General features: G+C 37.7%; 7 protein-coding genes across 17 annotated transcripts; 4 read left to right on the forward strand and 3 right to left on the reverse strand.

The window, feature by feature from the left end:
* The first annotated feature begins 887 nt into the window (after positions 1-887).
* On the forward strand, positions 888-2892 carry LOC148169797 (uncharacterized). Its single transcript, XM_088043163.1, has 2 exons — positions 888-1310; positions 2634-2892. The coding sequence occupies exons 1-2, from the start codon at positions 965-967 to the stop codon at positions 2696-2698; spliced, it is 411 nt and encodes a 136-aa protein (XP_087899289.1). The 5' UTR covers positions 888-964; the 3' UTR covers positions 2699-2892.
* A 6489-nt stretch (positions 2893-9381) lies between these two features.
* On the forward strand, positions 9382-14166 carry Bap111 (Brahma associated protein 111kD). Of its 7 annotated transcripts, none has more exons than XM_088043120.1 (11): positions 9382-9628; positions 9999-10043; positions 10496-10536; positions 10752-10841; positions 11202-11408; positions 11454-11538; positions 11593-11688; positions 11739-12013; positions 12062-12265; positions 13256-13967; positions 14016-14166. In XM_088043120.1, the coding sequence occupies exons 1-11, from the start codon at positions 9568-9570 to the stop codon at positions 14060-14062; spliced, it is 1863 nt and encodes a 620-aa protein (XP_087899246.1). In that variant the 5' UTR covers positions 9382-9567; the 3' UTR covers positions 14063-14166. The 7 variants fall into 7 exon arrangements, with proteins under 7 accessions (XP_087899246.1, XP_087899247.1, XP_087899248.1 ...); XM_088043121.1 differs by having other exon boundaries at positions 11745-12013; XM_088043122.1 differs by having other exon boundaries at positions 11454-11529.
* Positions 14064-16086, reverse strand: LOC148169799 (RNA-binding protein 41-like). The gene is made up of 4 exons (XM_088043143.1): positions 15515-16086; positions 15173-15463; positions 14455-15119; positions 14064-14406 (listed from the first exon to the last, which is right to left on the reverse strand). Exons 1-4 carry the CDS (start codon positions 15658-15660, stop codon positions 14315-14317), a joined length of 1194 nt encoding a protein of 397 aa, XP_087899269.1. The 5' UTR covers positions 15661-16086; the 3' UTR covers positions 14064-14314.
* Positions 16087-16174: 88 nt separating this feature from the next.
* On the reverse strand, positions 16175-16947 carry LOC148169800 (uncharacterized). The gene has a single exon (XM_088043153.1). The coding sequence runs from the start codon at positions 16945-16947 to the stop codon at positions 16192-16194; it is 756 nt and encodes a 251-aa protein (XP_087899279.1). The 3' UTR covers positions 16175-16191.
* Positions 16948-17094: 147 nt separating this feature from the next.
* On the forward strand, positions 17095-18068 carry LOC148169801 (uncharacterized). Its single transcript, XM_088043155.1, has 4 exons — positions 17095-17186; positions 17250-17368; positions 17414-17659; positions 17712-18068. Exons 2-4 carry the CDS (start codon positions 17264-17266, stop codon positions 18042-18044), a joined length of 684 nt encoding a protein of 227 aa, XP_087899281.1. The 5' UTR covers positions 17095-17186; positions 17250-17263; the 3' UTR covers positions 18045-18068.
* Positions 18069-18443: 375 nt separating this feature from the next.
* Positions 18444-26327, reverse strand: LOC148169802 (uncharacterized). 5 transcript variants are annotated; one of them, XM_088044454.1, is made up of 6 exons: positions 26257-26327; positions 26018-26161; positions 22553-22681; positions 19267-22439; positions 19102-19222; positions 18444-19053 (listed from the first exon to the last, which is right to left on the reverse strand). In XM_088044454.1, the coding sequence occupies exons 3-6, from the start codon at positions 22658-22660 to the stop codon at positions 18988-18990; spliced, it is 3468 nt and encodes a 1155-aa protein (XP_087900580.1). In that variant the 5' UTR covers positions 22661-22681; positions 26018-26161; positions 26257-26327; the 3' UTR covers positions 18444-18987. The 5 variants fall into 5 exon arrangements, with proteins under 5 accessions (XP_087900580.1, XP_087900579.1, XP_087900578.1 ...); XM_088044453.1 differs by lacking the exon at positions 26257-26327 and having other exon boundaries at positions 26018-26209; XM_088044452.1 differs by lacking the exons at positions 26018-26161; positions 26257-26327 and adding an exon at positions 22963-23297.
* On the forward strand, positions 24940-26025 carry LOC148169803 (uncharacterized). Its single transcript, XM_088044458.1, has 3 exons — positions 24940-25250; positions 25294-25437; positions 25483-26025. The coding sequence occupies exons 1-3, from the start codon at positions 25076-25078 to the stop codon at positions 25863-25865; spliced, it is 702 nt and encodes a 233-aa protein (XP_087900584.1). The 5' UTR covers positions 24940-25075; the 3' UTR covers positions 25866-26025.
* Positions 26328-26363: the final 36 nt, after the last annotated feature.

Raw genomic sequence — 26363 nt, forward strand, 5'->3', positions numbered from 1 at the left:
GAGCGGATCACACAGGTGCAATGTGGTCAGATTAGTCCCCGATTTTGTTATGTCATAAAAAATTGCAAGATTATTTAGCCCAAGCAGATTTTCATAATTAAATAACGTGACAGCTGCAAAGTTATAAATCTTTTTTTGTTGCTAGTTTTGCCGTTGATATGAAAGTTAAACACGTGGTTCCGACATCTAATTGTTCATAAAACATGTGCTGTTGACATACGACAAACAACGTACTTACCGCAATCAGTGTTTAATTACCTGCTACCTTCCGGTGCTTTTGTGTTAGAACCGAAAAAAATCTAATTTGTCACAGCTAAAGAAAGTTTTATCATTCTGCAGCTATGTAGGCAAATCCACGCCATAACTATGTCGTTAAATTCAGTTGTCATTATCCTAAAGTGTTGTGAAAGACTATCTGATAGGAATAGTTGGGTCTAATGCATTTGTAACGAAGCGATTTATACTGCGACAAAATTGAAATAAGTAATGATCGCCCATTATGTGGGATAACTAATTTTACACAACAAATGACGTTTTTATACCATAATTTGACCCAGAAGATGTTTTACAAAGGAATGATTACAATTGTGTCCCAATTTATGATCATAGGTTGAGTCATGCATGGTGCTAATTCTTTGCTAAATAAGACAACATTGCGCTTTAGAAAATAGAACCTTAAACAATTAGTAACTTTTTATATACCTTGCAATCAATTTATGCGCTTTAGGTGAATTATTATGACACACACCCAAAAATATCCACAAATTTCATCCTATTCCTGCAGATATGCCCCCGCCACGACCAGGCCCCAGACCCCCATTGGTCTAATTGTACCATGGTGGGGGCCATGAAAGCTTTATCCACGTTCCCCGATGCATGTCAAACTTCAACATTCACTCGTGTTTCGTCATTGCTTGTTCGCGTCGTGTTCGCTCTTCAATTTCCCGGTTCAACGTCGTGAAAAATGGAAATTATCCACGTATCGAAAAACCTCCAAAAGAGAATCCTCAAACCGAAGACATCTCTCGACAACAACGTCCAAGAAGTCAACGCGATAAAAAAATGTTTGTTCGGTGTTCCCGACGTCCAGGACGTCGAAAATTTACTACAAGAGCAAATTCGGGAAGATTGGGAAAGGATTAAGGATCGATTCGGGTTCAACGTCGAAGACATCGAAAATATGGAAAATCAAAGATTGGATGCTCAAACTCCTAGAAAACGCAAAAGTAGTGGTAAAATCAGAGCTGCGAGTTTTAAGAGAAGAGTGCTTTTTCAACAGCCCTATAATAGTATGGACAGAAAAATCACAGGTGAGTCATGGAAATAATGACGGTATCCGTTTCGGTAATCATTTCCGCATTTCTGTTCATCCATGTTGCGAAGTCGTCGACAAAGACGAACGTGGGTATTTTGCGATTGGAATAATTAATTCATTTAGGACACCGTTATTTGATATTTATCTTGTTTTACCACAAAGTTACGGTCTGTTGAAAACGCGATTTGTGTCCTGGGAAGGGAAACCCGAGAAGGCAGAACTGATACAAAATTTGAGTTTCCGTTCTCATATGAGATCAATAATAAATATTGATCCATTTTCTATTGTACGTGCCTTATTAGACGTGATAGCCCCAGACGCTTAAACGTTTCGTCTCCCTCCGGTCTAGCCTCATTCTCTCTTCATAAATAATACCACAATTTAAAATCCATTAGATCCGTCTTAAACTGTTATTCTCCGTTGCAGTACCCAATTACGACTCTAAAGACATTTTTATGGAAACAAATTTGAATCTAACGAATTTTTAACTTCTCATTAACGACGCATAATTTCCGTCCCACCCATCTCCAATTAGCGCGCAAAAAAGTAAATTCATCCTTTCCTCTTTAATTGAGTTAATTAAGAGCAAGTGAATTAGCGCCAAAAAGAAGATTACCCACATGTGCACCTTTCAATCTTTTGAGAATGCGGCGGTTATTTTCAAGAAAGGTGCACATTTTACTTGGCCATACCTGTGATTCATTCATCGAACTACCTGAGTCCTTTTCGATTGGCGCCAAAACTTGGAAACATTAAATCAAAGGTTGCATCAAGTGCAAGCTGCAGCTCGTGAAATGGGAAAGCAAGGTGTTATGCTAAAGACGGCTAGGGGAACGTGGGCGACTGGCGGCTACTTAAAAATGTTTGCACAACTTTGGGGTGAAGGATTATCGACGGAGCGCAAATTTCGGATGAACTGCATAATTATTAATCGTCACGCTTGACCAACTTCGGTTTAATTGCCGTATTTTTACGTTCACGTGTTGCCGAACGAGCCTTATATAGTAAATTTTGGCCGCATCCAATTAGAGAACATCTGGTTAAATCATATGTTGGAGAGAAACAGCATCTGCGAATTCATCTAAAAATATTCCAAAGGTAGAGAATTCCGACCATATGGTACTCGCGTCAAACATCTGATGGATTGTGGAAGGATGCAAGTTTTATTAACAGCAGTCAATTTTTTCTTTATTATTGTTATTACAAAACCGTGAAGGTTCGGCAAAAACTGCTTTCATACCGTAAAATTTATGGCTTGTGCACATTGACGGTGTCTGCTTTTTGTATTAACTAAACTAATCAATGTTTTTTGTTGCAGAATTCTATCAAGTGAGGAAGACTGCTCTTTCCGACAAGAAACCCGAGCAAGAAAACTTACATTAGGTTAATATTGAATTGAAGACTGGTGATTGTGATGTTCATTTTAATAAACCATGCAGCATTTAACCCAAAGCTCTTTAGTGTAGAAATGCCGATGTTAGTCTAGTCCTGCGGGAATTGGAGCAGCACATTTTGTATATTTTCATCTTCGAATTGTATATATGTATGAATAAAATTATTTATTACACGTGTATAAATATTTACATTACCTCTCTAAAGTTCTAGCGTAAACGCTATTTGTTTTGCCCTGGGCGTTTGAATATTTTGTCCTATTTATCAACGTCAGAAAAATTAGAAATAGATATGCGTAAACAAGAGGATCCAACAGGCTTTTTCCTGCGCAAACTTGTACGGTTTAACGACTATTAAAAATTAGCAAGTCAATTGTTTACGCTTGTATCTGCCATCTGAGATTCACGACGATGAACTTAAACTTTGCTAACTTATTAAAGTGCAGGAATTGAGTTTTATTATCTTATCGCTCAGTTTAAAGATTTTTTAAAAACTACCATGGCAAAAGTCGATAAACAAATAAAAAGATTAAAGTAAAACAATTATAACGCTACAGCGAAGAACTACCGCTGCGTTTCTCGTTTTATTTTCCATTGAAAACAATTTTTTTTATTTAATAAAGTTTATAAACAGTATTCAGATAAAATAAAATAAATTTATGGCCCATGGAATTGCTTGCTTAGCACACCTAACATGTTCACACACTCTTCGACATGCAGAGAACCATTTACTAATAAAAACTAAAACATATTTTAATTAACATTATCAGAATATTATGACTTTAATATCAGTTTTATTTATGAATGCATCCTGTTTGCAAGAAAAAGTTGCATCATTATTAATTTATTTGCACAAACCACTTCCTCTGAATGAAAACTATCGTCATAATTTATTTCGGAGACAAGTTCGTTATCCATCAAAAAACATTGTTATTATGTCATTAACCGATTTTTCTTCAGTATGAGTCACTATCTCGAGCGCACGCTTCTTTAGTTCGATTTTTCCAATTTACCTGTTCAGCGAGGATGAGCAATGCTCCAGCAATGTGAAGCTTGAAGCCTACAAGTCTAAACAAGTTCCATTGATAAAATCGTTTACATATTTGTTGTTAAATAAGTTTGCAAGCTGACATGCTTGTCGCACTTTTGAATCTAATTGTAAATCAGGCACGAGCCAAGACTCATGCGGGTAGAAGGAGCGCCTTTTTTATGCAAATTTTAATGCATCTGTCACACTTATGTGTATTTTTAGATAGTGTTTTAGGCGGGACCAGGGCCGGGTTTATCCTTTCGGGTGCTCAGAGCATGCGGGCTGCACCTGCCAAATTCAAGTTAGCACACTGAATACTGAAAAATAGCATCGGTTTTATATTACATGCTATTATTACCTCTCTTGGTATGTGGGACCTGATAAAGTTACATAACGGTTTACATGTCGACAGAGCGTTGTTAATTTTTTTAAGGCAATGGATTTAAATCTGCTCTGCAAAACTGCAATGTAATCCTAGACAAGCTGCAATTGTTAGGTGGATTCTCTGATATTTGATATGTACCTACGTGTAATTAATCCCATGATGGAGCAAATTATCTAGTCCAGTACTGCACTGATCAGATAACAATATAAATTTTATAGTACTGTCTTGTTCTTGTTGGAATCTAATAGAAGTTTTCACGTACAATCAATTAGGATCAAGGCTGAATTAATCCTCGTTTTTGAATTCAACGGTCGGAGAAGAGGCTGGATCATAGACACACTTTACAAAATTAAAAGAATTGGAATTGTGTCACACTATCACTGAAGGGTGTCATAAATAACTCAAACGTTTAGTAAGAATGAATGGTATTTACTGTTGTTGTTTATGATTATTTTAGATGGTGTAAACATTAGCAATTACATAAGAGTGGATTTACGTGTCGACTCAGTAATAAATGAGGTATTTTTTGGGGGATGGTATGAAAAAACGGCACTTTTTTAAACGTTCTCATTTTGTAATGTTTTACGCGCTGCTTAAAAATACTTTTACGGTAAGTCTGATTACTTTGTCAGCTTGTATGCATATTTGAAGTCCATAAAGAAATCTAGACTATTATTATTCGCTGGTGTCCATGCAAATCCTACACACTTCCTACGCGAAATGTCATGCCCAAATTAGTAGAATTCAAACGACCAACGATAACAAGTTTATTTTTTATATTTTTTACTTTTTTTAACGGTTATTATTGTACATTTGTCACAATAAGTAGGTGAAAGAGGCCAATTTACAGTGAAAATATATTTTTTCAACATTATTTTTAATTCTAATTCAAATTTTGAGAGAATTCTATCAAAAATGATGAGCCACAAAAATTGATTTTTTTTATAAAAGAATTCAATATTTAGGTATACTTTGGTTATTGTTACTTCTTCAATGAAAAATTCCCACAATCCCAGGAAATAGCGGTGTGGTTTTCTCCAAAGGTATAACAAGGTGTGGAGCACACACGTTCAGCTGGATTGAGCTGCATCTCAACCATATGTAATTTCCTCCACCGGAAACGCGCCCACACATGGGGGATTTGATACCCTATGGAACAATCTCCTCTTACACACCGGATCTTGTTACTTTTATGGTTTCCATCACTTTTTTTACCTTGTTGAGGTGAACGTGTTTCTAGGGAATAAATCATTCAAATTTTAAGTGTGTTTAAAGAGAAGCGTAGATTTATTTATGGGTTATTAAAGTTAATTAAGTTTAGTTTATATTCTTTGCATTAAGCTTAGCCGTGATGTTTATTTTTACACGGCTTTTATAATGGCGCGAGAGATCTAAAAGGGCACCTGCTCTTTTTTAATCTGGCGGGTATACATAAGTACAACGAACTTCCTCACAAAAAGGAAATCACGTCGAACAGAACCACCGAAATTCAAGCAAGTGCATCGACACCTGCATTGGGCTTTTACGGTTCATTTCAGTTTATTTGTCTAAAAACAATAAAAGATAATGTGGTTTGAAATTACTCTAATTATAATCTCACCAGAACAAAGAACAAATATACATTTATGTGTAATAATTTGGTATTGATTAAATGCCCACTGTTCGATTTTCTGTCTTCTTTGACATGCATGCATAATATGTTTATGGCACGTGAGCTTCCAGGAAATCTGTAACCAAAAAAATTAATGTTTTTCAGCACCTTCAAGACAAGTAGACGAGCACAACTAATCTCGCTGCTTTGTCTGTCTAAATGCGTAGGCGATAAACTCCTTATTACTCTAATGACCCAGAAATCAGTCAATTATTGAGCTGTAGCTACAAATTGGTGACAAATTGACACCAAATCAAAAACACCTCATTTAATCATCGACCAATTAAAACCGCTCCAGTTCCTAAAATTCGTTCAAAATGTTTGTATTTATTCTTCTGGTTTTTGCCTTTTCGTCCAATTTTGCCACTCGAATTCACGATTTATTACCAAAAAGTCACGATTTTAGGACTCAGTTCGTTAAAGATCTTATTGACCAACACCGGACGTTCCAAATTGTTTTTCACGTGGACAAACATTCTCTAGATTACACGAATGGGTACCTCCAAATGGGTGATCATTCAGTGATTATACACAATCAGTCTTCAAAACAAAACTGTTTTGAACGACCTGCTTGGAAAAGTGCCCATTTTGTTATGCTACAAGACCCAACATCGTTCAAGTCGTACTACGAAAACGATGTTATATTTTTCTTGTTTCACTCGAAATTTAACACTTTCAGCAATGACTTCCTGCAGAGTTTAGAACGAGCAGGAAGCGTCAAGGTGGTTAGTTTGACTAATTTTGAGATATACAGGGTGTGTTATTATTGTAGACAAAAATACGAGCTTCTGGTGGAGACCAACACCACCAAAAAACTCGTTCGTCCGAATTATTTCGGTTACGAAATGAAAATTGGATACCTCGACTACTACCCGTACGTCTTCTGCTTGAAGACAGTCGACGGAAGATGCGATGACCTCCTCGGTGTTGAAGTTGAAATCGTCAAACTCTTGAGCCAAAGAATGAACTTTACGTACAAATATCTAAAACATCAAGGAGACTCAACTTCGCTTTTTCATAACGTGTCTTCTCGAAAGTTTGATTTTGCAATTGGGGGATTAACAGTGACTTCAGATCGGTACGAAATCGTCCACTGTAGCTACCCCTTGACCATTGAGGACGTGGTGGCGGTTTATACGTACCATCCGTCGTTTTATTCGGTTGTTTTCGAAATAATTCTACCGTTTCCACCGTTGATGTGGGCGGGAATCTTCATCGTTCTGTTAGTAACAAGCTTGTTCTTACTCTTAGTGGTTAAACTTTTTGAAGAAAAAGACGTCGAACTAAAGACGATCCTCCAGGTGAGAATGAAATGAACACGCTCGCTAAACAACGTTCCATTTTCAGAAATTCTTGAAAATTGCGATAGAGCAGCCGATAAAATTAAACTTGAAGTTGAGAAAAGCTCGCGATGTTGGGATGATCATCATCTCTAGTTGGTTAATTTTTGCGTTTTTGATTACAGTGACTTATAAGTCTCGGTTGTATTCAGTTTTAATGCATCCACGGAAACAGCACGTTCCCAGTTTTGGGGAACTTTTGGATGAAGGATACAGCATTGTTGTAACAGTTGGTGATGTTCACGTGGAGGCTCTTTCTTCTCAACAATATTCAGCGTTAATCAGTACCGGGTACGTTGGTAGAGAACTAGGAGTTCTTAAAAAAAAAGTTTCAGGCGTGTAATCAAGACAGAGACTCTTTGCGACTCCATCGAATACTTCAGTCAGCATCACTCAATAATAATAAAGTCGTTTACTTTGCTTTTTTTACATTCCGAGTACTTTTGCGATGACAGTAGAAAAATTTCTTCGGTAACTAAATCTATGGAAAGTACTCGAATAGGAAAATGCTGTATACTTTTCCGTTCCGGTTCGGAACACCGTTTTTTTCAGCATTGAATGAAGACTTGAAAACGATGATGAGAATAGGTAAGTAGAGACTATTTATGAATAAACTAATAATTTTTGGATTAGGACTCATCGAGATTTGGAGAAAAAAAATTCTTTACTCTGCTAAAAAGAACTACCACGTTTCAGACCAGAAAAAAACTCACACACGTTCAATTAATTCAACAAAAACTTATCGGATGCATTTTATGGTGTACTCCTTGTTAAGAACCTATACCTCCGTGCAAATTTTAGTGGCGGAAGGTGTATGTGAGCGCGCAGTGTATGTAGACTTTAGGGTAATTAGCGACCGTTGGTAATACGTTTAAAGTAGGGTAGAGTGGGGCACTGTCAAAATAAATTTGTTTACTATAACCTGAAAAGTTTTTAATTTTATGTAATTTCACGTAGACTTCGCGTATGCACTCTGATAAGTTGGTTCAAAAACAATCCACGGTAGAGACTTTCTACATCCGGAGTTTCACTACAAGTAAAAAAAAGTAGAAAAAGTCAAGGCACGTGCGCCTAAAGAAAAGCATTATTTTTCATTCTTTATTGTTGTACTGAACACATTATTGTCAGCAATCAGTGACAAGTTCAAATTAGTTTCCAATATTTAGGAAGTTGAAATTTATATCATCTATTGACTCTGGCGATGTTTTTTACAAAAACGAAGACTGTTTTTTGAAATTACGACCAAGGTACTGCTGGTACTATCTTCATTCGATTCATGCGATTAATACGAACAACGAACTAGAAGAACTTGCTTAAGTGATAATGATATACATGTCGTATATCGAGCTACTTTACACTTTCTAGGTTTAACAAAAAACTATGCACCTATTCAAGTTTTTGTCAAAATTCAGAACTTCCTAATTTGTATTAACAGGCATTATCACATTTCAAACTGTTCGTTGTAAACAATAGCACCACTACATTTGTATCCTTAATAAATGTCTCGTCTACCTAGTTTGTTGTGAGGTTAAAGTCCTAAACTTTTAATCACAATGGAATAAAAAGCAATAGCACTTTATTTGTAATGCAATTCATCGAAAATTGATAAACTTCATCGTTGTTATTATTTCTGTCAAGTGTCTGTCATCTGATGACAAGATGATGACAACACCAGTGCCAACATACAGTCGTAAAACTACCCTTTCACCGTACAACCCAATACATAAATTCTGTCAAATTTCGTGTACAGTCCCAAAATTTGGACGAATAATGACCTTGAAATGTGGTATTCAAAATAAATGAGGTTGTATATTGCTGGAATTTTGGTGTCATGTTTTGTGTTTCTGTCTGAATGCTTTTGGAAAAAAATGTAATTTAGAGAACTTAAAGAAATAGATACTGGGAGCACGCCACATTTATTATTTCGTTTGTTTCTATGTAATGTAAAAAAATGAATTGTCGTGGTCTTGAAGTTACGTTGTTTGTTTGCAGTACTGTGTGTTTGTAATATTTGTTTTAAAAAGTGGAAATAATTTTTTGAATTAGCAAAAGTGGAGTCTATAAAGATACACGTATGTATTATTGGTTGCCTATAGTTTGTGTTACAATAAAATTGTTAAGTTTTATCGCATCTAGCTTTTATAACATAAAATAACAAGATAAGATAAGGAAAAAAGACTAGGAAAACACGAAGAAAGTGAAATCCTGCTTCTTAGACTTAAGTTTGAATCTAGTTATTTTGGTCACTAATGTTGGCACCGGTGGATGAGGCCGAAAATGAAATTTGACAGCTGCCAACAATGACAGACATGGCACCGTGAAAGCGTCATCGTGTAGATTTTAATGCAATTTTGGAAGAATCTCAATTTCCCTCATTTTAGATCTGATGTATAAATACTAAATTTGTGATTTTAGTTGTTAGTGTGTTTGTGAATTTTGTATTAATTGTGGCAAAATGGCTCTTCCAGCCAATTACAAACAAGTAGCGATGCAAATGCCTAGCCCCCAAACAAACCGTAAGAATTTTAATAAGTAACAATTTGCATTATAAATTGAGATATATTACGCGAAGTCCCGTAGATTTCCAGTAATTCTTAGTTTTGACAACGTATCGAAGTAAATCCAGTAAATTCTTTCAGAGCTTGTCGTTCGCATGAGTATTTTTGTAAACGCTGTTTTTTACTTAATTATTATTTTAATTATTATTGAAATGATGAATTTATTAGCATTTGAATTTACAAGTTAATAGCATGTTTTATTAGATTTTAAGCCAAGTACTATGGTTTATAAGTTTCTAGATTTTTGACCTAGTTGGATATAAGCCATGGTATCCTTTTTTTTGTAGAATAGTGCTGATGATATGCTTTGTTTGTGTTTGTTGTTCAGATTTGCTGTCGGCAGGCGTGCCCATGACTTTCAACATATTGAAAGGTAACTGCAAACTTCGTTTTATTAACATTCCTTTAATGATTTGACAGAGTTTCGATTTTCAACAGCAGCTTTGCTTCATTTCACACTTCATTACGACCAAAAGGGAAAAGAGATCCATCAGAAATTTCTAGACACTTAGCTTAGATTGAAGTCTTTTTAGAAGCATGAGCATCAATTTTCTGGTGGTTTGCTTTTCACCTTCTTCATCCGCGATTTGCATTTGTATGTTGATAAGTAGCAGACTAGGCGCTATCATTTCCATGCTTATTATTGAGTAGCATTGCACTCATTAACATGGTTTTTACAAATTTGAGTGTACTTTTTATTTTAACTCTTGTAATAATTTGTGAATGCGTAAGGTAAGTAGAATTTAGAATTTTTAACGATTTGTTTAAATTTGCACGCAACTGTGGATTTTAATTCGTTGTAATAAACATGTGCGTTTTTTCTAGAGCGTTTAAGGGCGTCTGGAGCCTCGGGAGGTGCAGCGAATGTAAGTCTTTCTGATGGTTATTTTTATATTGTCCCATGAGTTCAAAAAACTTCTCCTTCGCATTCTTTTTAAAGAGATTACGATACCATCAAACTTCCGTTTTTTGTCCCATTTTTCCTCTCATTATCAATCTCATGTACTTGTCGCTTTTTGTTTACTTATTGTTATCAGTTGAAACTCTCTCGTTTCGTAAAACAGGTCAATAAATCTTGCAGTTGTATTTACAGAAAGAAACCAGTCCATTTGTAACAACACCAAATGGGCATCCAGGTTTTTTGCCACAAAAAGTGGGAAAGAGCTCCGCGGTAAGTAAATATTTGTTTTTTCTTTCATAAGCTCGATGACTTATCTGTTGATAATTCTGACTTTATCTAGAACAAATACCATTTACGTATCTAAAAACTGTTCACTTTTAGTAGATTTTAATTTAGAGTGATGCATCGTTACGGTAACAATTACTATTATTATAACCAGGGTCACAGCTACGGTTATAATTACAATAGTTATAACCAGGGCTATTACACTAGTTATAATCCCGGTTATAACCAAAATTACAATCCCACTTACTCGAATTACAACTACAACAACCAGAATTACTGGCAGGTATGTCTCTAACCTTTGCAACCAACAACGTGTCGTCAAACTTTAACAAACATCTTTTTTAGAATGATCCGCGGACTATCAAGCCCCCGAAACCGCCAGAAAAACCTCTCATGCCCTACATGCGCTACAGCAGGAAGGTATGGGACACAGTCAAAGCTCAAAATCCAGATCTGAAGCTATGGGAGATCGGGAAGATCATAGGTCAGATGTGGAGAGACCTCCCTGAAGAAGACAAAACGGAATACGTCGAGGAATACGAATCTGAAAAGGTGACTTATCGATACACGCGACTGTGATAAAAACTCTGTTTTCAGCTCGAGTACGAGAAATCCTTGAAGACTTACCACAACTCGCCAGCGTATTTAGCCTTTATCGCTGCTAAAAACCGAGGTAAACCCGGTAAGTCTAAGTGTTACAGATACGAAAACTATATTTGTTTGCTAACCTTTTAAGGCACCGAGAATGATGCTCACGATAGAAGCGGCGTGTCGGCCAAACAACAAGCTGTGGATCGTCGTATTGAAATCCAAGCCGCTGAAGATGAAGACGGTAGGCTGTTCGTTACTTTTTCAAAAATAGAACGGTTTGTTTACTTTTAGATCAAGATGATGGTTATTCAGTGAAACATGTGGCTTATGCTCGGTTTCTGAGAAATCATCGTCTTATCAACGAAATTTTCTCTGATACGGTCGTCCCTGATGTGCGCTCGGTGGTAACGACCGGTCGGATGCAAGTTTTGAAGCGACAAGTCCAATCTCTGACTATGCACCAGAAGAAGTTGGAAGCGGAGTTGCAACAAATTGAGGAAAGATTCGAGGCGAAAAAACGGAAATTTATAGAAAGCAGCGAACAGTTCCAAGAGGAGTTGAAAAAGGTGCGATTGGTTTTCCGGAAATTCCTTATTTTATTGTTGTGTTGTTAGCATTGCAAGCCTGCTGTCGATGATGACGCTTTCCAAAAGATGGTGGAGCGCCAGTATGACTTGTTGAAGAAGGAAAGAATGAAGAGTTTAGAAGAACAGAAGCCGAAACTAGAGGAAAATGGAGCTCCTCCTGCACCGGAAGCCGCACCAACCGTGCAAGCAGAGCAACAGCCTATGCAACAAGACGGACAGCCCCAATCAGAGGTATTTTAGCTAGTGCTGTATTTTGTTATAACTTTCAATAGCATGCAAGAAGTAGAAAGGTGTACAGAATATAGGTGACATAACATGAAAAATGTTATGTTACTTGGCAGCAAACTTAGATTCTATGGTGAAAGTACTTGTAGGCTTCTAAATGGGATGGTCATCACCGGTAAGTGGGTACACAAACAGATCGTGTTTTTAAAGTTTTACAAAGTATGGGGGTATTTGTTTATGTACTAACTTATTTTGAATGTTTGTTTTATAATTTTTAGTTAAAGTGCTCGGTATTGTCGGATTGTGTAAAGTTTACTTTAAAAGTAAGACTAGTCAATTTTCGCATGCACTCTAAAGGGAAGCAGAACTAAAAGTTGAGATAATCACATATTTAGTGTCTTTTTATATGGTAAGTTTTTATTTATCTTTTTCAACTCAATTTTACATTGTACATATATTGATAAAAAAGCGATACTTTATTTTACTGAATGGAGTCATTAGTTCTACTTTCTATGATTGGAAGTTCAGCTTAAATTGCCGTCATTTCTTATTACTGTCTCCATCTCAATATTGCGTAGCTACACGTCACTTTCATCCCTTGTTCTTCATTCGTTTCCATGATCTTCAGTTTTTAATTTAAGCTCCTTCATGTATTACTTATTTTATTGACTCTTATAGGTTAGTTATTAATAAAGTTATGCTTGCAACTATGTTATTTTCTTTTTTTAAACTGCTGAATGACATTTTCGTTGTTTTATTTAAAGTTAAACACGTAAGTATTGTTTTCCAGAAACGGTTTGTTAATTTTAGTATTAAAACTTGATTGTTTTGTAGATGTGTACTAATTTGGTGTTGGTCACTGTGTGCTATCTAACCATTAATACTAAAATGACCATCCTATTTGTACAAAGTAGTGTATGCATTTTACTATTTGAGCGCCGTCTGCGAAGTAAAGTAGTGAGTGTACTACTTTAATTTATACCGTGTAACGTGCAGCCCATGGAACAAGACGAGAAACCAGCGACACCCAACGACAACCCCAGTCCAGTGAATCAGCCTCCACCAACCAACGGCACGCCAGAAAGTAAACCACTAGAAGTTCCAGAACACAAACCACCTCCACAGGCGCCAGAGCAGCCTCTTCAACAAGCACCACTTACAGAACCTCTGGTTCCACCTCCGCAGCACATGCCGCCTCCACAGCACAATATCCCACCGCCTGCTAATCAGCCGCCGATGCACCTTCATGGGGCACCTCCGCATATGCCTCAAGCGCATCCCGTTCCGCCTCATATGCCTCCGGGTCCTCATGGGATGCCGCCAAATCCACCGCAACAGAATATGATGGCTCCTGGGCAAGTTCCTCCCTATCAACAATATCCTCAGAATAATCCTCAGACTGTACCACTGCCTCCACGTCCGCCGCATCCCCCTTATGGGTATCCGCAGCAACAGGGGTACCATCAACCGTATTCTCCTCAGTATCCTCCTCATACTTATTATCATCAGCCGTATCCACAGTATCCGCATATGAATAGACCTCATTTGTATCCACCACATGGGCCGGTTCCAGAAGGACAGCCGATGCCTCCCAATCCTGATGGACATCCACCGGCTATGTATGCAGGACCGCCACCTGCCGAAGCTGAGAGAGTGCAGCCCTCTGCCGAGGATGTAGCTCATCAGAGACCAGAAGAAAACAAAATTGGTAAATAGAGAACCAGAAAATTAACAGCAATACAAATGTGGTTTTCAGAACCTTCAGCTGAAGCAGTTGAAAAGGAAAAGAAAGAAAATGAATAAATTTTTACATAACTATAGATCTTTATTTCTTTAGTTTTATAATCACTTTACGTAGCTATTTCTTTTGTTATTTTTACAATAAAACTTTAATATCATTACAGGTAGTGGCGAGTTTGAAATTGTTTAATCCGCTTATTCCCGATGGGTCAAAACTGAATTATTTATTCCTGACTCTGTCATTGCTTGAACCCAATAATCTTTTGTTCTCTGCTTGTAGATCCTTGAAGTTTACGTCCAGAATCCAGGTAATCGTCATTTCTGTTTACCAAATTGAATGACGACAGGTTTACCGCGAAGAATCGTTCCATTACATTCATCCAGAGCATTCCCAGCTGCTGTTACATCTAAAATAAACCTTAGTTATACGAAATGTGTTTTTTTAAAAGTTTTACCTTGAAATTCTATAAAGGCTTGTCCGCGCATTCTGCCTTTCATAATATTTATTGATATTAGGAATTTTGAAAAGTTTCCCATTATACTTTTTAGGTCCGCATCTTGTACTCCACCAGGCAAATTTTTCAAGTAAAGCACCCTTGAAGGAGTCCCTTTTTCATAATTCCTGAATTTATCGACATTCTTAATTTCTTCTTCAGATAACTTTCTCGTCTCTGGTTGTGTTGTGTTCTGAACTTTATCTAATTTGACTATTTGTCCGTTTTTTATTGTGTAATAATTTTGGGCTTTACACGTAAATACTTTATGTTCTTCAACTTGTTTCTCAGGCTGACATTCTTTCAGATCCCATTTGGATGTTGCGCTCATGGGATTCTTTATTTTACTTTTTCCTGCAGGAGGTTCCTTCAATGGAGGATTACTCAGAGTTTCAATCTGTCTAGCCAAACTGCGAGCTTTTTTTCTGATTTTCTTAATATCGATAACAGATAAATCGTCTATCAATTTTTGTTCCACGTTTTTTATTTCATCCATTGGACCTGGGAGCTTTTCTTTAGTTTCTCTGTTGTTTTCTAGAGCAAATTTTAATAGTTTTGTTTCAGTGCTTGTGGGCTTGAGGGCTAAACTAGTTTCAGCTTTTAATCCATTAGATTTCACAGTTTCCCTACAAATAGCAAATAAATTATAATTGTTAACAGACCAAAGGTTCTTTCTTACTTTATGCAATCATTCTCAGACTGTTTGATTCTATTATGAATATTTGCCAGTCTTTCTATCCTTACAGCCTCATTTAAATTTCTGTGCTTTTCTTTCATAGCTTCTCCACTCCTGCAGTCCCTCATAAACTGAATCTCTTCGTTTGAGAGTCCACATGACTTCAGTTTTTCAATATCATTCATCAGCTGCAAAGTTGAGTTGAATTGTTCTAAACTGACAGAGCCTGATGTATAATTTGTCACTGATTGTACTTCAGTGGATTTGTAAAACTGATTCTTTGCAGATAATTGCCTGAAAATTAAGAATGTTACAATCTTCAATATCAAAGTTTTATGATCTTACTCATCAAGATTAACTTTCGTGTTTCTCTGCTTTTCAGACAATTGTTTTATTATTATATCACCGTCAGACAGTAGTTTTTTCTCGGGTGGTCCGTCGTCTTCAAACGTGCACTTTTTCTTATGACAGGCGCTTAGTTTGTTGTACATTTTCAGAACAAGGGGGTTCCAACTAACGTCAAATTCGAGCAACTGAGCGCGGGCGCTGCGATCAGCTGTTTGGTCACTGAAGGTTAAACAAATCCCAACTTTCCCATAAAAAGACAACTTTTATTTTGTTTTTGCCTTATTTAGAAAATATGTAAATGCATGTAAATTTTTATAAATGTCTTAACTAAATTATAAATTAAATGAGCACCAACTTAAGTTTGCTCCGGAAATAAGCGAGATATCGACCAAAATGATATTTATAACTTTTTTTCGAATTGAAAATTCGAATCCGGGATATGTAAACATCGGATTCTTATCAGAAAAAGGTCGAGAAAAACAATTGTAATTCCGAAGATATGTAGCTCCGAAAATTTATGTAAAAATGTGGGAAATTATTAAACAAGAAAAATAATCAGAAAATTGTCAATTGATCTACTGTCAAAGTAGCTTTCACTTTGACCTACCACGCGACGAGGATTGAACTACTTCTTAAGGGTGCAATTTAAAAATTAAATTAAAAGCAAATCACGTTTATTCTTGCAAACTTTGTACAACATCTCGTGCTCTGTTAATCTTCGCCTCTCCACTGTCATCTGTGCTCTCTTCTATGATTTTCACAGCGTCTTTTAAAATTGCTTCCTTCGCCTTGCCTTTTGCATTACTTAAATATTCAACCAAAGTCTCCCAAAATTCTTGGGGTATTTTCGCGGAATCGTACATGTTGTGTTGCAACCAAATCTGTCTCAACTTCTCAAATTTCCATTCATTTCTGCAGTGTTTCCACTTTGATAAATATTCCAAGGATTTCTGTTGTAGAGCCAAGTCTGATTTAAGTTTTTTCTCTTCCAAAAGTTTCGCGAATTTTTTCCGTTTCTGTTCTCTAATTGAGTCTTTCTTTTTAGGTTCAGTTGGATTGTTTGGGTCAGTTTCTTCAGGGGCCTCGGTTTCGATTTTTTTCCGTTTTTTCTTAGGTTTAACTTCATCTTCTTGGACTTCTTCAGTAACTTGTTTTGTTCTCTTTTTCATCTTTTCACCTTTTACTTTTGTGTCATTTTCTTCTTGTGACTCTAATTGTACTGTATGCGTTACGTTTTCATCACTGCTCCATTTCTTTTTCTTTTTCTTCTTTTTTTTCCCAGAGTCTTCTACTGACTCTGGAATCGCCACTTTTTGTTCCCTCGATTCAGATTCATTCCCGTTGGCAAGTATTTGCTCGGCCACGTTTTTGGGGACCGTTTCTTCGTCAAAAGACACAACATTTAGCGTCTTTGCCTTTTTTTTCCCCATGCTTTTTACTTAGGTTAACAACAACTGTCAAACTACAATGACAGTAGACTGAAAATTCCTTGCGCGGTAGCTCGTTTGTACATTTCTAGATTAAAAAGATTTTTAACTCGTTCTCAGCCAAAGTTTTATTTTTCGCTTGTTATGGTTGTGTCCGCGACGGAGTAAACTTCGTCCCCAAAATCAGTCACAGTTCTAGTTCAACGTTTTCGGTAGTTCATGTAAGAGTGACGGATTTTGAGGTTAGTGTTGACATTAGTTAAACAATCTGGAACAAGCCTTGAATATTTCTTCGTTTTTATTAGTTAATTCAGGATCAATGGCCAGACCAAATACAATTTTTGAATCAGCACACAAAGGTGATTTTGAACTCGTGAAAAACCGACTGGAGGAAGACCCGTCTTTGATATCCAAAGAAGATGAGGTGAGAAGTCTTCTTTGTAAACACGTCCGCATTTTTCTCTTTCAGAACAATCGAATATTGTTACATTGGTGTTGTGTGGGTGGTAACTTGAAGCTTACAACACATTTAGTAGAGTTGGGCTCCCCCATTGACGCCAGAGATGACACCGACACCACTCCTCTAATTCTAGCAAGTTCAGCAGGACATGCAGAGATTGTTGCTTTGTTATTGGAAAAAGGGGCTGCGGTTAATCACCAGTCGTCTGAAGGGCACTCTGCTCTTCAGTATGCAGCATCTAAGGGCTGGTTAATGGTATGAGGTAATTCCCAGTTCATGAATACAATATTGATACCTATTTCATCAGATTTGTGTTAAATTACTCGAGTACAAAGCTAATGTAAACATTGCTGATAAAAGGGGGGCCACTCCACTTCACCGCGCCGCTTCTAAAGGTAACTTAGAAATAGTTAGACTGCTAATCCAAAAAGGGGATCATCTCAATGTAAATCCACGCGACGCTTATGGTTCAACTCCTCTCCATTTAGCTTGTGAAGAAGACAGGCAAGACGTCGCTAAATTGTTGGTACAGAGTGGAGGCGACCTAGAGACCAAAAATAGAGACGGGCAAACACCTTTAGATTTGTGTACAATGCATTTTAGAAAAGCTCTCGAAGTTTTAAAGTCGAAGATTCGTTAAAATATATTTCCAATAAAATCGTTATCTTGTGTAGTTTCATTCAACCCTCATGGTTTCTGTTTATTTGGTGATAAATGCGCTTGAGTATGGTATGATGCCCAGATAAACAAAAGTAAACACTTCCGGCTGAAGAAAAAAATTGCAAGTCACTGATCTGTGAAAATGGAAGTGTCATCACTATTAGTCATTTAAATATTTGTTAGGCTGATGGCGCCTGAACGGAGGTGGACTGATGGAGGATGATTTTCGCTTTTTCCCGATTTCTAGGAAAAAAATTGCGACATCATGTTGAGCGGTTGCACAACTGATACAGTTGGGGACAAAAACTTTCGGACGAGGTAGTCGGTCATTGTCCCGCGCTTTTTTGCTTGTAATTGTATTGGAAATATTAATGAAATGTTGCGTAAACACGGATATTTTATTACTGAACATTACTGTACAATAGTATTTCGTGACTTAATAATAATTATCAACATTATTTATAAACAAGCAAAATATTAAAAGTCTGTACTTTATACAACCGAAATCTGATATTACGTCATTTTTGGAAATGATCCTTAATATATCTAAAAGAATAAATGTAGGTACTTCGGTTTTGTAAATACGTCGCTTTTGTTGAATATAGAAAACCCACCGTGATATTAATATAAACAATTGCTTATAACAATAATATCGAAGCTAATTTCAAGAAGGTAACAAGAAATACAATAATAACAGTATGATAACATTTGGACAAGAGATAGGCCTACGTACACACATACAAGGCTTGTTATTGTTGAAGGATTCGGGCGCCATGTTCAAATTCGTTTCTAAAATGGTAACATCAAAATTTTAATAAAAGGTCACACTTTTTTTGTTGTTTTTTGCTGTTATTTATACAACACTGCTTGCTTCGATTGAAAATGATAAACAAAATACGAAAACTATGACTAGTTTTTATATCCTAGTAAGGTTTAAGATTCTTGGGAAAGGCATTTGGCGATCCAGAATCGGGAGATTCGGGCTCATCCTGGAACATTCACTTTTAGCACAATATAACAGAAGAACACCCCCTCACCTGGGATATAATGCTAGATCTGTTGCTTGACACTCCTAAGTCGCTTGTAAATGGCCTTAACTTAACAACACCATTTGCTTCCGGAGGTTCAACAGCTGCGCTCAAATCTACAGAAGAATCACTGGAAACAGAATTAGACGTGTTGTGACTGTGTTTTCAACTCACCTTACTATACTTCTACGGTCAGCAATAGCAGCATCTAATTTCAATCGATCCACTTTCTCTTCGTCAACTTGCTCATCTTCGAGTAAAGGTAACTCGTCCTCTTGTACCCCTCCGTTATCCTTCTCTCTTTTCTCCCTTTCCCGTGCGGTGATTTCGTGACATTCACACTTGCATTCTTCGGGATTCACGTAATTATATACAACGTTATCTTGTACGGAGTCGGTTACATCGATATGTCCTCTCGAGGGCAATGTTTGTATTTTCTTTGGCGGTTTCCGCCGCTCTGGGATTTCCTCAAAGTTAATCCATTCTTTCTGTATCCCTTTCGGGGGCAGTGGCGGTGGCGTATCGCTCTCTTGAGTCAACGATGAGCGTCTACCGGACGTACTGATGCCTTTCTCTGCGAATTCAAACCAATTCGTATTGCTACCTTTGCGTGGAGACTTCGCAGGTTTATCCATGGACTCGTGCTTCGGTAGCGAAATTTTCAGTTTCTCTATCGTTTTCGTAACAGTTTCCGTGTTGAAATTCCCCATGACTTCTTCACAGTATTCTTCCAAACAACTCGGATTGATGGGTGTTGTCGATCTGGGTCGTTCGATTGAGTAGGTTTTCATCTCGAAGGTTGATCGTTGTTTGATTGGGACGATGGGAACCGCTGCTGATCGTTCTTGAGGAAGCGTTGTGGGAATATACGGCAGTTCGTCTTCGTACGAGTCTTGTTGCACAACCAAACCTTTGCGTTCCGGCTCGAGAAAATCTAAATCTAATTTTAAATCTAAGTCTTTCCTACTTTTCGAAGAATCCACTTCAGAATCGCGTTCTGATTCCGAGGAATATTTGTCGTCTTCAAGAGTCGACGTTCTGTTATTTCTCAGTTCGCGTTTACTACTTTTAACTTCTTTGATAGTTTCGGGGGTCCGAACTATTTGCACGCTTTGTTGGGGCGAAGGAGGCATGATTTTTTGCGGTGGCGTAACTGCTTTCGGTGTGACAACCTTTTGTGGCGTCTCGTCCGATTTAGTTTCATTCGGTAGAGTTTTCGGTTGGCGATCTTTAGGTAACTTTGTTGAGAAAATTTCATTATTACTTCCTAACTTCGTTGAAAAAACTACGTTTTCGCTACTTGTACTACTTTGTCTTTTGGTTAGTTCTGGTTTGGAACTGTGCACCTTATTTGTATTGCTTTCTTGTGTGGGTATTGTTTCAACGATGGCTTCAACATTTCGACAAACTTCGATAACAGTTTCTTGCGAATCTTGACTGGAAGTCTTCAAATCTTGCAGGATGCCGCGGTCTTCGTAGTGTGTAGGTGAGTGCAGTGGAATGCGAATACTGTCACCTTCTAACGGAGTTTCGTAATACCTCAGTTTGGAACTATCGTTAAATTTAAATTCTACTTTGGCAATGCCTTCAATACTTGGTAGAACTTCACTGGAACTTGTACTTTCGTGGTCTAGTTTGGACTTGCTGTCGCTTTTCTTTGATTTAAATCTAGAAAATACTGATTTCTGTTTCTTACTGTCTATGCTTTCCGTCGAAGACGGTGCTGTTGATAAAGTTGACGATTTGTCTCGTTCTCTGCTTTTGGAACGACTTCGACTTCGTTCTCTTAGACTATCACTAGCTTCTCTTAGGATTCCCGTGATTGTGTTTTTTCTTCTGCACCCCGGCACGGTTGGCGACTCTGGACTAAGTATAGTTTCTTTACTTCTAAAAAGGGAAGCAAACGAGCTCTTACGTGACAAAGATGGTGACGGTGTTTTGCTACCAATGTTGTCTTTCAAGAAGGTTTGTCGCTGTGGTTTCGGACTAGCGCTAGGTGTACTTGAAAGACTAATTCCTTGTTCAACTTTTTGCGGTTCTTCTTTTAGTTTCGTGCTTTCGGTGAGATTCGGTGAAGTTTTCCGTGCTAAATCTAACGTGTCAGGTTTCTGCATGCTGTCTTGCGTGGAAGTGGCCTCCTCGTCGTCGTGACTGTACATGTAATCCGGTTTGAGTTTGATTCTGATATATTTCGGATGATCTTCTTTCTTCACAGTCACAGGCGATGGAGTCGCTGATTTGGCTTTAGGTTTCGTGGAAACTTGGTTTGTTTTCGATTGGATGGTGGCTGATTTAACTTCGCGCACTTTAGTTTTGGTGGCTGTCGCAGACTCCTTATGTTCTGGAGGTAAAGGACCTTTTAGCGGTATGTATATGTATTCAACGCCACTTTTCGAAACAAACTTTCTAGGAATTTTCGGTGTATTATTGCTAATCCCGGATTGCGGTTCGTCTACTTTAATGGTAATATCACTTTTAACACTTTGTACACGTTTTTCAGTTTTGCGCAGCGGTTTCTCCGGAGGAATTTTTTCGGCAACGGATATGCCTTCGGCTAAGACCGCTTGCGTAGGATCTTGTTTCCTCGCTAGTAATACTTTTTCAAGTACTTCGGCCTCCATTTTGGTCCCTGTTTGTTCAATGGTGGCTGCGGGCGTTCCATCGGGCGCCTTAGTCCCACAGAACGATGTTTCTAATAACATTTTATGCGGCGATGGTGACCGTGAGAGCCCAGATTGTCCTGAGATAACAGAAAGATGACTAGCGTTAGACAAACGGCTATGTCCTGATCCTTGACTTCCGATGCTTGATAAACGTGAAGTTCGCCCCGAAATACAGAGTAATCCAAGTTCGGAGCTTTGTGAATCTTTTCTTTGATGATGGGATTCATCGTGCAAACATGATGGTGATTGTGGGCGAGTTTTACCTTTTTTCTTAACTTCTTGAGGATCTTGGAAATCTAATTCTTCAGTAGACGATCGCAGATCTAACGCACCTTCTTCTCTGAAACCTAAACCTAGTTTCGCTGTCGCCGGATCGTGGCTTTCGAATAATTCTCGCTCAGGTGTGCTGTCTCTGCTGTCGTGATGTGAAGAGCTGCTAGCTCTAGAAATATCGATCCTTGGAGTGTTTGGTGTTTGCAAACCAACTCTCGGACTCGGCAGCGTCGACATCGCGGTGTTTGGAGGCGAGAGGGTCGCCGCCCCCACTAAACTGATCCCAGTGTACACAAACTCGGGATGCTCTAAAGCTGCTGGCGTGTTACTGGGCGTGGGGGTGGCGTCTTCGCGAATGCCTGGCAATCGCACGACCGAACCAGCAGGATTTTTGTCTTCTGGGCTTTCCAACTACAAAATTATCAGTCAGAAAGTTGGAACAAGTTGATATTTACATAATATGCATAAGCGGGGTGCATGCTTTGGGTAGGGTGTCGAGGGCTAAGCTACATGGTGATACGTACACGGGATCTCACCTCGTCAGAGAGGTCCTCAAAAGAGGCGAAAGGTGCAGGTCCCATGCGCTTCTGACGTCGACTAGACACACCAGAGGTACTTCCAGGTACCGACATGTTGATTACTACTGGGTTTTACTGGCAAGCAAGAAATGGATTACTAGGTGGCGACGAGTCTTCGGGATTAACGCCGAAACATGACTAAAATTAACATCTTTTACTATTCGTGAAGTGTACGGCTACGCAGATACAGAAACAAACGTCAATGGGTAAATGGGTGATAGTTTTTGAATAAAACTATTAATAAAATCAATAATCGATTTGCTTTTGATTTAAAAACTGGGTAAATCTACCTCACTTCAGAATTAGAAAGGACAGCAGCCTCCAGTGACGGATACCTCAATAATAAAAAAATTTACCTGATTGTTTAATGATACGAGCCACTTTGCTATTTTACATTTTTATTAATAAAACAACACTTCGCGTGGCTTCACTTCATTTTCGCTACATCGTCCACTCGGCAGCGTGCGTAATAAACATTTCGATAAAAAAATACATCATTTCTATAAACAGGCAAATAAAAATTTTATATTTAACATGATAACGAATACTACTTGTAGGGTAGTACTACAACGTCGATTTTCAGGCGCCGCGACGGATTTTTCTGGTGGGGGGATGCAGTTTCATACGTCACCGACAGGGTGCGCCTAATTGTATAACAAGGGGAGGATCAATATTTTCAATTGGTCATTGACATCGGGAAATATTGTTAAGGTGTTTTAGAAATGGAAGCCACAAAAGTGTTTTAGGTCATAGTCTGTATATTTCAATCAATACAATTATACTAATATTCATTACTCCTCCCTCTTGTTGTTTATTACGACATAAATACCAATACATGTTTATTTGTTTACTGTAATCAATGGTTTTTTATAGAGCGCGGAAGGAAATCGAGTCAAAAATAATTTTAGTTGATTTGTGAATTCACTTCGCAAGTCGATTTGTTTAGGTCGTAAAAATTGCTAATTATATCCTTACCGAATTGGATTTTATTATTTCAAAGAACATTGCTAAAGAATTCTTACTCAATGCACAAATCGCAGCACATAAAATTCCCCTTATCTCATAAGGTATTATCTATTGATACTTTCAAAGCTGAAAGGATGAGGCAAGCAATATTAGCGTTATCCAAGAGGAAAGAAATAAAATTGGATTAATGATGTCATAGATTGACGTTCGGGAGATGAGGACATAATAAAGTTACAGGATAACAATGACAAATGAGATATAAAGGGATGGTTGGGTAATGAAGTAAAAGCGAACTGATAATGGCGATAATCGGCTAATACAGAGAATTTTCAATTGACCGGGAAAAAAGCTTATTTTATGTGATGAGTTTCAGTTCCAAACTCCAGAATACGATAGTTGTTATGATGTGCCTGTTCAAGTTGTTTTTCAAGTAAAAAACGTATAAGTAGTTCAACTTTTTGCCATTTTTTTCTGGGCTCATTAATCAGATTTGCTTTAGTCATTCGATATTTGCAGTAACAAAACGTCCAACTATATTACATAGTTAATTATATTATAATATTCCAAATAATATAATAAATAATAATCCAAATCTTTTGTATTTATTACTATAATCGCTAAAATTCGGATATTTTCTCGTGCTATGTTAATCACAAACTTTTCGCTATACAGGGTGAATCCGAATAAAATACAAAATCGAAAAATACAATGGGCTTGAAGTGCTGGAACCGCCGTGCGCCACTGATTTGTTAGGATTAGCCAGTTCCAATATTAAATAATCGAAAAACGCTGATAAATAAATGGCAAAAAAATTATTGGAGGTCCCGTCAGTTTAACACTAATTGTGATAGAGAGAACGCGCGTTTTGCAGTGACGAATTGTTCAAATTTGGATTAATTTAAGTTAGAATTTTTCTCTTACGAACCAGTTGAGATTACCTGTAGCCCCTTTGAGTGCTCCATTTATTTCAAATAAATTATTTTTTGCAATAACCACTTTTTTTACTTGTTAAGTTAAATTATAATCTATACTCCTAGGTGGTTAAGAGTATTGTATTTTATCCGGATTCACCCTGTATGTAAACAAAAAAATGGGCCCAGATATCGCACAATCAGTGTAAACATGACAAAAGTTCGCCGCTACCGAGACGGCGTTCTCAATGTTTGTGTAATTATCAAAACCTATAAATTGTTATTCTTGAAGTTCTGAGCTAGTTTTCTCAAAGAAGCAATAAGGATCACCTAAGGGATGATATTTTAGCCCCTCAGACCGGAAATTCCGTAATTTGAACCGAAAACGACTCAGAAATTGCATTGGTTGGGAACCGCTGTCGGCTGCGGACATTCTAAAGGTCGTTTAGCCAATCCGGTTGCTAGAGCGACACGTCGTCGACCTTCTCGGCGACAGGGAACACAGTCGTTTGCTGCATCGAGTGATAACTATGTCACGTGTTAATTCCGATGTGAGCCTGTGACCTATTTTCACATAATTGTAACATTAACCATGCAGGAAAAATTCCCAGACGATAAAAGCAACAATTTTAATAATTTCAACGAAAAGCTCATCGACTTTGTGAGCAGACATAAAATTCTGTACGACTCGACGACGGAAGGCTACTCCAACTTTCAAGCGCAAGACGAGATCTGGCGGAAAATAGCGAGCGAACTAAATGAAGATGGTAATAATGAAATTAGCCCAATAAAATTTTAATTTCTCTTCAGTCGCAGCGGTGAAATTAAAATGGAAAAATATCAGATCCTGCTACACGCGTTATCTGCGACAAATTTCCTCCCAACACTGTAGAATTACCCGGACGTATTATCTGGCCAAACAACTCCGCTTTCTTTTGCCTTTTTGCAAGCCCAGTAAGTATAAATCACTGCAAAACTCCGTTTTATTATAACGTCTAGATACTCGTCCGTCCGTTGAAACCTTATCGAAGGAAGACATCAGCAACGCGGTCCTGCAGTACGAAAATAACGAACTTGAATTGGTCGCCAAAACCGAACCGCCGGATGACGATACAAATGAACAGTACGAAATTGATGCTTTTGATGAAAGCAACAGCGAGAAACAGTACAGTGAAGACGTAAACGTGAACAAGCGACCTTTAGAGACCAACAGCGAATACGAACCACTTAAAAAGGCGAAATGTGAGAGCAGTGACGAGGCCGAATTGAACTTTTTTAAGAGTTTGCTTCCGGATATTCGCAGGATGAACGGGAAGCAGAGGAACAAACTGAAGATCGCGATTTTGAGTGCGATCGATAATATTCTTTACAGTGATCAATAGTGATTTTTACTCGAGACTTACCAGTTTGTAAAAATAGATGTCAACAAGTGTTGGCTCGCATTTTACTTTCATAACAAGCAAGTTGCGTTAATTTAAATATAAATTGTAAATTTTAGCGATAGAAGCGAGTTTAAATAAATTTTTAGACTTACCTAAGGTAGTGGTAGTGGAGATGTTTTTACGCTCGCTCCGCCATTCATAAGTATTTTTGGAAATTCTTAAGGACTCTTCAAAAATAAATGGAGCCAAAATTTAGGTTTTACCGCGAGTGAAGTTTTGGTCCAACTCGAGTCCAACTAGAATGAGAAAAACAGATGGTCAATTAACCGTCCGTTTTATTAGAGATAAAATCCAGCGATTTTAACACCCCAATTTTCTGAGTGGTACTTACATTTTCCATGATTCGAAATAAACAAACACACCCACGCTTTTCTGGGCTCTCTTCGCTCTTTTTCCCTGAAATAGAGGTGCAAGGCATTTTAATTGGGACAGAAATAA

This window comes from Gnatocerus cornutus, chromosome 8 (genome assembly GCF_029298725.1).
Source record: "Gnatocerus cornutus isolate USDA-ARS CGAHR chromosome 8, icGnaCorn1.1, whole genome shotgun sequence".
Lineage (NCBI taxonomy): Eukaryota > Metazoa > Arthropoda > Insecta > Coleoptera > Tenebrionidae > Gnatocerus > Gnatocerus cornutus.